Source organism: Macrosteles quadrilineatus, unplaced genomic scaffold (genome assembly GCF_028750875.1).
Source record: "Macrosteles quadrilineatus isolate MER2022 unplaced genomic scaffold, UCM_ALF_1.0 Scaffold_1__1_contigs__length_201487025, whole genome shotgun sequence".
In the NCBI taxonomy this organism is placed as follows: domain Eukaryota; kingdom Metazoa; phylum Arthropoda; class Insecta; order Hemiptera; family Cicadellidae; genus Macrosteles; species Macrosteles quadrilineatus.
This window is the reverse complement of record NW_026542594.1, coordinates 12,827,735-12,838,279: the sequence shown is the minus strand read 5'-3', so window position 1 is coordinate 12,838,279 and position 10,545 is coordinate 12,827,735. Positions and strand designations below refer to the sequence as shown.

Here is a 10,545-nt window from a genome sequence, read left to right as displayed (position 1 = left end):
GCAGACAGCTGAAATCAGCAATAATTAATTGCTGTAGTGCGTATGCACGATAGCTGCTGGCTGGGAAGTCAAAGTGCGCAGCTCACTTTAAAAAAGTAGCAAAGGTTAACGTAGAACAAACTAAAAGAACATAACTAAACATTTCGCTTTCATTTAAAGTTAATTTTAGTATTTAGGAAAATAAATATTGCAAATCAATGATGCAACAAGAAAATGTATATTCTAATATACAAAAAATGTATGTCACAAGTATTTATTGAAATTTTTATGGTGTGATATAAGACGCTTGTGGATTATACTGTATAACACCATTGACCCATGAGCAAATATGACAAATAATTAATACAAAGTCATAAGTGCAGTTTCACCCCCCATACGCTTTGGCTTTCCACAGCGCAGCATCTGCCCTCGCCCTAGCCAGTGCCTGTAGATGCGCCGCTCGTGCCGCCGCCGTCGCTGGGGTGTCTGCTAGGTAGCCAGAGGGCAGTAGTGTAGGGCTAGCCAGTGGCCCGTAGTAAGGTCTGTTAGGGGGACCATACAATCCACCGTTGAGATAATTATTGTTATAGTTGTAAGCGTAGTCTCCGTACTTGTACGGGTTGTAAGTACCATCGTCCTTCAGACCGTACCACAAGGCCTTCGCCCTCTCCAGTACTCCTAGATGGGCGGCGCGGGCGGCTGCTACTGCTGCAGTGTCGGCGATGTGGCCGTCTGGTAGTACAGTGGGTATGTAGGTGGGGCCGTAGTACCGGCTGACGTAGTCTGTAGAGATAGGTGGGTAGCCTGCCGCATACAGCCCTGGGTACAGACCAGACAACACGGCAGGGTTCAGTGCAGAGGTCAGCACTGAGTTGTACGATGCGAGTGCAGGGGTAGAAGTAGCCACAAGGGTTTTAGAAGTTTCTCCGCCAGATTTGGCTGATCCTGATGAGGAACCTTCTTTCAAGGCTACTTTATCTCCTGGAGTCTCCTTCGGGTAGCCATCACACAGAACTTCTCCTTGTAGCAGGAAGGCTCCGAGAGCGATTATCTGAAATCAAGATTGATATATTAATAGCTATTTTATCCTCGTATGAATATCAAACTACTAGTTTTATGTAAGATGATTTGACTACGTATCGATCAATAATATTTCACTTATTTTCCAAGAAACCTTGAAATAAGCTTTAGTGATTTTAAAGCTTTTGACAATATTGGAATACATGCAATAGAGTGATTAACATTTTAAAGGTCATTGAGTATTTATACAACCAAACTTACAGTAAACATGGTCCAAAGATTTTTATATTCTGAGTCTAACAAAGTTAAGGCCATCAATTATTATTTGCTTTTATATAGGTAGTGATAAATAAATAATATTTCTTAAACCGTTATATACATTCTCTATGCAATCGCCACTAAACAATATCATTTAAATATGAAGCTGTACGCTTAGCAGGAACAGGATTTATTGAATTATGTAAGCTATCTTGGAACTGTAACTTTGTATGATAAGTATTCTTTTGGACGCTTGTATATTTTGTCTTTATACAATCAGAAAAGTCTCAAAATATCTTTTGTGTACAAAAACCTGACCCCTCGTTATAAAAAATTTCAGTATTAACGTTTAATAAGAATCATATGGCTATACGACTATAAGAACTCGACAAGGCAAATATAAATAGTGGTAATTATAGAGGGAATTCCTTCTGTATTAAACTTGATTAATACAGAAGGGGTTCTCTCTATATTTACTACTTTACTTAGGAAAATATACCCGTAAACTTTAATTTTAAAATGTTGTTAATGGTTAGGTGTTATAGTCAAAGCTAATCCTAGTTTTGTCTACTTCAGTTGTGTTATGGTTGATGTTAATTTACTTTTTTTACTAAGCTTTCATCATTTACAAGGTATTTGTATTTTCGGGAACTTGAGTTTTTAGGAAACATTTAGATCAAGGGGGACAGGTCTTGTTACGCTTTAATTGCTTAAGTCCATAGTCACAGAATTAATATATAAATAATACAGAAATATATTCAAATTCAGTTTAGAACGTTCTACAACCAGGCCACTAAAGTTAGAAGTAACAAAAATATATTTAAGTACGAAAAATATCTTCATATTCTGGTCATTTATGACGAATAAAAAACAACTAAAAAAGAAAGCTTACAACGTTCAGTGATGATGACATTACTAATGACAATGACCGTAGTAGTGATCATAGTAGGCCTACTGTCACCAAGCTTGTTCCATGATAGACATTACAATACGTTTTAACATTCTTCTGATAATTGTACAGGGTGATCTACCTAGAGGCTTGGAGGCTTTTTTGTATTACTAGTCCATCCATCTGCATACACCTGAGGTAGGGTTAGAAAGTACGCGTATTTTGTAAAAATATCAGCTTCATAACAATAATTGTCAAATTAAAATAGTGATTTATTGAGATGTTTAGCAATTTTCTTCTTATGCAAATTACTTTCTTAAGATTATTACCTGAATAAAAGTCTGCGATGCGTTTTTATGTATCTATGGACTTTATCTTAACAAAATATAACCGGTTTTCCATGAGCAATTAGTTTAATTTTGTTTAGTTTATACAAATTATACAAAACTATTAACAATCTTACTAATATTATAAATCTGAAAGTTTGTGAGTTTGTGTGTATGTTTGTGTGTATGTTTGTGTGTGTGTTTGTGTGTGTGTTGCTCAATCACGCATAAACTACTGGACGGATTGGGCTGAAATTTGGCATGCTGAAAGCTCACATTCCCGATTAACATTAAAGCATATTCTTATCTCAAAAACCCTTTCGGGCTCCGCCCCAGTGGCTCTGTAGTTCCCCATGTTAATCTTATGAGTTTTCATATTTAAAAGGAATTAATGAATAACAGCTGTCTCAATTAAACAAGTTGGTTCTGTTCTATGATGTTCAACAGCATAAAAGTTACAAGGATTACCAACAGGGTGCAGCACTATTAATTTCTTTTTTTATTTATGACAACAGCTAATTTCCAACCAAAAGGTGAGTGAGCGTAGCGAACGAACTTCAACCTTGAGGCGAGTTAGCGTAGCGAACGAGCTAACCTGAAGGCAAGTGAGCGCAGCGAACGAGCTCCAACCTAAAGGTGAGTGAGCGTAGTGAACGAACTTCAACCAGGACGTAAATGAGCCATGCGAATACTTATGAAGTTAAACGGGGCGAAGCCCGCGGGTACAGCTAGTAGTTAAATATACACAACTAATTATAAGCGAATTTTAAAACAAGTCATAATAAATAATAAACTCTTATTCAAGAAAATTTGAAGTCCCTTTAATTCTTATGTTTTATATTACAGAGGTCAACTACAGTATAACAAAACATACCAAAAACTCGTACGCCATTTCGTCAGCTTCTGCCGCTAGTGGAGTAGGTCCGTCGTTATCACTCAAAACTGATTAGCCGACTGGTCTTTTATACATTAATATAGAGATTGAGACGTAAGATATTTCGAGATAGCAGTGGTTATCAACATTAATTGTTACCTATTATTGCTACAGTGCGAGAGCTTTTCGGGTCAAAGATCAAAGGAGGATGTTACTTGCTCGTGGGAAAGGATTGAACAATATCCTTTACGCCTTCCCCAGTAACAAAGATGTAATTAACTCAATTACTTATTTGTGAGCGCATAGCAATGAAAGAAATTACATAGCAACATTTAAATGCACATAAACAGGATTATATACCAGCTTATGTAGAGTTTTTTTATTCAGCTAGACATACTAGTAGTTTAGTAAACGTTTGAATAAAAACCCTCAGTACAATAATTAGTTGTTTTACATTGATTTCCTGAAGTGTACATTCTGTATGAAGCGATATATGTATCATAAGAGATATGTAAAACTTATTCAATACTAAATTCAAGGTAACGTACATCCGGACATTTACGATTTGAAAATTTGAAGTAATGACTAAGTATATATATATAAAAAATGTTTTTCAAATGTTTGGTTTTGTGGCATTGTTACGCTTGAAATTAAAGTTTAGATTATGAGGAATACAAATGTTTTTTTAGAGTAGATATATAGGAAATATAGGGTATTCAAAATAGGACACAAACTTTCACATAAGGAGCCGCCATTTTTAAACTAGTCAAATTATGCTTGCACAAAAATGTTTTTATTAACAAGAGATTGAAAACATGTATGCTATGATGTTTTCATTTTAAAAGTGTGAGATTTTTGGATTATTTTATCTCTCTCTGGTTTTGGTACATCCTTTATTAAAAATAAAATTGAAATACTGTTAAGTTATTCCTCAAGGTTGGTTTGGTAGGAATTTTTTATTTCATCATTGTAGGACCAACGCTTCGTCTGTGATCAATGAACCATCAGGGAGACTTATAAAACTGCAATCATTTAGAATTTCATATTACAGTATTATATTATGCAAACAGCTACACGGGGACTATTTATAATTCCCCATTACCGTTTCAAATAGTTACTTCTAGCAGTCTCAATGAGCAGAATATGTATTACGTAAATAATACTAATTTAAGAATACTTAAGGGAGTTTTTGATATGCATACTAACTATGTCACTCTGTATAGAGACTAACTCGCCTTTTGGCTAGCTGGGGCCCCAGGCCTCCTTGATTGGGTGATGGCTAATTAGCAGTAGGCTACCGCAGGCCTCCTGGCAGATAGTCCCTTCCAACGGAGAAATTCAAAATTTTGGGAGAGCCGGATTAGGAAAATGAGACTTTTGGATTTTTCTCAGGGGCTTGAGCATCAGACCTTAAACCACCGAAGTCTATGGCTCATCTTAAAGTGGTCTAGAATCTGGCCCCCATTTTTTGGGTTCTGGGGAACTGTTGAAGTGTGAAAAATATCAATACTAAGTATACGGCATGAACTACAGAAGTGCTTAAGAAACAGTTACAGGGTTTGGGTATAATTTTGAAATGCAACATTTATAAAATACTTCAGGTATAAGAACCCAGGCCAATAATCATGCCAAATGTGAAATCTCGAACATGTCTAGTCCCTTACACGTACAGTGGCTATACAAAGTAAGGTGGAAATCAATTGGGGGGGGGGGCAGGCGGTTAAATATGATCATTTTCAAAATTATTGCTTTTTTTAACGCATGCCTTAAAGTCGTGCAAGGCTTAGTCTCAAACAAAACAAATTATAGGGGGATATAATTTTGAAATACATACCGTTGAAATTAGGGGGAGGGAGCTGCAATTTTAAAATTCCACATTTCTCAAGTCTTAATCAACTATTGAGCAGTTAAAAACGTATCTAGCCCTTTTATGGATGAGGGACAGTAGACCATTGCAAGTGTAGTGCCCATAAGAACAATTTCGAATTCTTTGAAAATCTGCAATTTCAAATTTGTTGAAAGGTTTAAAGTTTTATAATGGCACTTTAGGTAGTTTTTCTTAAAAGGTGGGAGCATTAAAAGTACAAATATATGTCCAAAAAGTAATAAAAAAAAATGAAAAAAACATTGAAAGTCCAAGAACGTTTAGACAATTTTAAAGTACTGTAGAGCGTTTTATGAGGGTTAAGGGGTGCGATCTTAGGAAAAAACCCAAGAGTGTTTTTTGACAATTTATAGGAGGATATAATTTTGAAATGCATACCTTTGAAATGGGGGTTGCAATTTCTAAAATTCCACCTCCCTCAAGTATTTATCAAATTTTGAGAAATAAAAAATAATATCCAACCCTTCTGTGAATGAGTGACAGTAGACCATTTCAAGTGTAGCGCCCTTTGCGAAAATCTGCAATTTTAAATTTGTTGAGCGGTTAAAAGCTTAAAAATGTGATTTTAGGTAGTTTTTCTTGCAAGTTGAAAGCAATAAAAGTATAAATATACAGTATGTCTGAAAAGTGATTAAAAAAATTATAACTCATCGAAAATCCAAGAAAATTTAAACAATTTATAAGTACTGTAGGGAGTTTTATGAGGGTTAAGCATTGCGATCTTTAAAAAATCCCGAGAGTGTTTTTTTTTTTAGAAAATTTAATTCCTGACCTTTAAAATGGTTTCAAAACTTTGCTAGCTCTTACCGTTTTTAAGTTAAAGCCACTAAAAAAAATGGTAGTTTAGAATTTGTTTGGGGTAATTCGGGACCAAGAAGACGGCCCTTCACAATAAATTTTAAATCTCTAGCACGACTTTAAACGGGAGAATTTCAGAAAATGCTTAAGAGGGTTTTGTAGAAAAATAATTCCTGACTATGAAAATTCTTTATAAATTTTTGAGTTATAGCTGTTTAAAAAAGTGCGTTTTGTCGTTTCAGATGTCCGTGATTTTGGATCGGAGGGGGGGGGGGGTTGAAATGAAAAATTGAGACTGACGGAAATGTTCTCTATAATTTATGGTGATGCACTATCGTCAAATTTCAAGTCTTTAGCACGTTTTTAAACGGTTGAGATGAGCATATTAAAGTCGGCTACTTTCAATTACGAACTGCCTTACCGACCACAGGGTGGGTAGGGTCAATTAAAAATAAGATTTTTATGTATTTTATGGTGTATTGGGATGCAAACACTCAAAAAAGTCAAATTTAAGTACAAATATATGTCCGATAAGTAATTAAAAAAATTAAAATGACGTCAAAAATTCGAAACGTTTTAAAGTTGTAGAAGTAGAGCGTCTTTTTGGAGTGAATGTGTGGAAAATGCCCATGAGGGTTTTGTAGAATATTTAATTTCTGACTGTGTAAATCTGTTCAAAACTTTGATAGCTCTTACCATTTTTAAGTTATCAACTATTTTTTAAACATGTTTTGTAGTTTTCAGATTTCCGCCATTTTCGATTTTTGGGGTGGTTAAAATTTGAAAATTTGTTGTAGTTCTACAAACTTTTGTGATAATTCAAGGCCTACATCCTTGCCACGTATCTAAATGGTTAAGAAACGAACACCAAAGTCAACCACTCTCAAGCGTATTCCCCATAAGAATAATATGAGAAACTGTTAAAATGTTTCAAATTTGATATTAAACTTAAATTTTAGGGGCCAAGGAGTGAGGTTTTGAAAACTCATGTAATGACTAAAATTTGAGGTAAATTAAGGAGAGTACAGACCATTAACAATATTTAAAAAACATTACTTTGGTAGGAAAAGGTACCAAAAACCATTAAACATTTGCAAAATAGTAAAAATTTCTAAAGTATGGCATTTTTTAAGGGTGAAGGGGTTTGATTTTCAGAAAACTCTTAAGAGGGGTTTTTAGAGATTTTTATTCCAAACCGTGAAAATTTTGGCTTGTAAAGGATTCATTGAAAAGAACGCATTCTAATTGTATCGTATTATATTCCATTGAAGTAGAGCCTTATTTAACGCCACTTTCCTCATAGTAATATAATTCAGTAGCCTATGGTATTATATTTTCTTGGGATTTCAGCGTGTTCTCCCAATCGTACAGTAAAACAATCGTTCTCCCCGCGTATCTCTTATTCATAACGTGTTGAATTCCATCAAACTACCTTGATAACCAGTTGTTGCAAGAGGGAACAAAATAACAAACAATTATCTACTACAGTTCCATATTTCTGTGGTGTAACTAATGGTTAACATGTTACATTTTTCTCTTATTAAACAACTGTAAATATTTTATTTTTTTAGAATATGAAGAGGAGGCCTATTCTATTTTTATATTACTTTCTCCCCCTATTGGTATACTGATTGTTAGTATACGGAGAAAGTATTGTTTTCGTCCAAATGTTCGAGATTGAGTTTTGAGTGCATTTATCAGTTTTGGGCCACCGGCCACCCTGAACCCGAAAAAGTGGTTTTCGAAGTGATGTCTGGGTGTATTTGTGTGTATGTGTGTGAGTGTGTCTGTATGTATGGATATGTACAGAGCTACAGACCACTATGGTCCAATTTTGATTACATTTTGTATATATTTACTAATCCATGGTATCTTCAGGTGTTATTTCATTTTTTTGTAATTTAAAATTGTGATGGTGATTTTTCCATAAAACCTGTAAAATAATAGTAAAATAAAATTGTCTTGAAAATGACCGTAACGATTTTGATAAAAGTTTATTATGTTATAGCCCTTTAAATTGGGAACAAAATGGTACAAATCCCATTTTCGTAAAATTGTGGTTCAAAATTTATTGTAACGTATGTTATTATAATATAAAAAACATAAAATAAAAAGATAAGATTTTAGAAAAAAGCCAGTTTATATGAAAGTTAGTCGTTATAATGCTTTAAATTCTAAACAAAATGGTACAAATCCCATTCTCGTAAACATTTTAGTTCACAAATTATTATAACCTAAGTTATTTTCCCATAAAAAAAAAATATTCACTCCCACCACTTATCCCATGTTAAAGGGTTTTGGCAAGCTAATGGGAGAAAGTATGTGTCAGATTGCTGATACCGTTTATTTTTTAATTAGCAGAGTAAATTTCATAATTTTTTTTTAACAATTTATAGTAATTCAATATCGATATGCAAGCACATTTTTAACAGCCTTTAAAACTAGTTACATAACTCCATATATGAGTGAATAGAACACATTTTGTGACATCAATCTCAACCCATGTTTATACTCATAGGAAAGGTAGGGCATTATAATTTACTATAGACATATATTATTTTAATCAGAGGAAGCCATTGATTATGAGTTATAGTACTTTTGGCTTATAATATTAGAGGCTCAAGCAGACAAACAGGCACAGGAGAGAGAGATTCTCTTGAGATTTTGGGTCATAGGAGTTCTCTGGAATTCAGGCAATTTGGCAGACGAAACCGCCTTTGCTCAAAATTTGCAAAACCGTTAGAACGACCCGGTCTTCTCAGCCGTCTGCGTTTTGAAATGATTTCGCTTTCAACGCTCAGTCGATCAGCTGAATAAACGGTATCAGAATCTGCGACAAACTTTCTCCTTGAAAACCCTAATTATGAGTTTTATGAGACTCGATAATTTATTTAGAAAGTAAATTCAATATAAATATTGACAGCTTCCTTGATTATTATGATTATTGGTGGTTTTGTAGTTTATGTGTTCAGTTTAACTTCTTAACTCTTAACTGAATTTCTTGATCGTATTTCTTACACCTGTTTGTGTATTTAAATTGGGAAAAAATAAAATTCTATTAATCAATAAAAAATGTGACAAAAACAATATTTTTTTTTAATTTCATGAAGTATAGAGGGAAAAATAAAAAGGTAGCATAATAAATATAACGTTGCATACGATGAACCTTCTACGAAGCCTCCCTCATATTATTGACCTACTAATTACTTAGAACTACATCATAATATTCAGTTCTGTATATTATAGTTAAGTTCTTTAATGTTTCACTTTACAATTAATTTTAAGGAACTATTTTTCTTATCCAATCATAAAACATTTACCTAGTTTATCCTAAACAATGTGGCTTAGAAGGAATTGAAACTGCTACACCTATAGAATGGTAACTGCTCTGTCCTTTAGTTTGCTACACAATTTAACACACTTAGCGCCGACCAAACCACCTTCTCAAGGTTGTAGAGGCAAAGTCTTCACATTTCAGTTTATCGCCCACTATAATCTCGCGATGTTGTTTTGATGTGGACCTGTCAACCATATTAGAGAGAAATATGGATAATTTAAACTTAACACTTCCTTTTCGTGACAAACTAACAAGCTCTCGGTATTGAAATAAACAGACGATATATACAATTTATCTGGATACTTTCTGCTCAATGTACTAAAAGCATTATTTCATTCTTACAGTGGAATTAATCATTAAATTGAATACAACTAAACGCAGCAATTGAGGAAAACAACCGCTTCAACCGAGAGAAAGTCTCTATATGTTATTTGACCTTTGGTCAGCAATATCCGTGGATTGTTGAATGAATTAAATATTTAAACAGCCCTGTGTCCTACTTAGAGTCCCGTTACACCCTCGGGACACCCTTGTGACCAATTAGCGGCTCCTCCTACTTGACCTTCCAAGGTGAGAAGGAAATCCTCCTGAACCCTGAACCCCGGTCGTGATCTTCGGGTTGGGTGCAACTTTCGACTGTTGCCGCTCGCCTGTCAGGCAGATGGGACGACATGTACAGTAGTTTACTTTTTTCTACTGAGACCATGAGAATTACGTTTTAATACGATATTTATTTGTATTATTCCTTGTTTTTTTTTCGCTGAACTAAATGGTACATCGCATGAGATAACGGTTTGGAACTGGGCAGTTGAGTGTTTCAGTATCGCCTGGTAATCTGAAAAACGTTTAAGTCAAAACGTCATGTAAATTGGAAGTCATTGAAACTATATAAAGCTTAAATAATCAAAACATTAGTCATGATGCCTGTTCGTATCAACTATAAACAACTAGTAAACAATAAAAACTATTATTATTGGTTTAACTATTTTAGAGACGTCCTATGACAAATAACGACAACGAGTTGCCTCATTGACTTCTAATTTTATTAGGTTCGGTAATTGGACTACATATTCTTCGTATACAATCTGGGGGTATTGGAAATGTGTCTTACATAGTCTTTGCATTACATTTAAATATCTTTATTCAGTAAGTAACATCCTATAAAAAGTAACTCAGTTC

General features: G+C 34.2%; 1 protein-coding gene across 1 annotated transcript; it reads right to left on the bottom strand.

Annotated features, from left to right (window-relative positions):
• Positions 1–252: 252 nt before the first annotated feature.
• LOC128983616 (uncharacterized) lies at positions 253–3,395 on the bottom strand. Its single transcript, XM_054402974.1, has 2 exons — positions 3,347–3,395; positions 253–1,030 (listed from the first exon to the last, which is right to left on the bottom strand). The coding sequence occupies exons 1-2, from the start codon at positions 3,362–3,364 to the stop codon at positions 365–367; spliced, it is 684 nt and encodes a 227-aa protein (XP_054258949.1). The 5' UTR covers positions 3,365–3,395; the 3' UTR covers positions 253–364.
• Between the last annotated feature and the right edge of the window lie 7,150 nt (positions 3,396–10,545).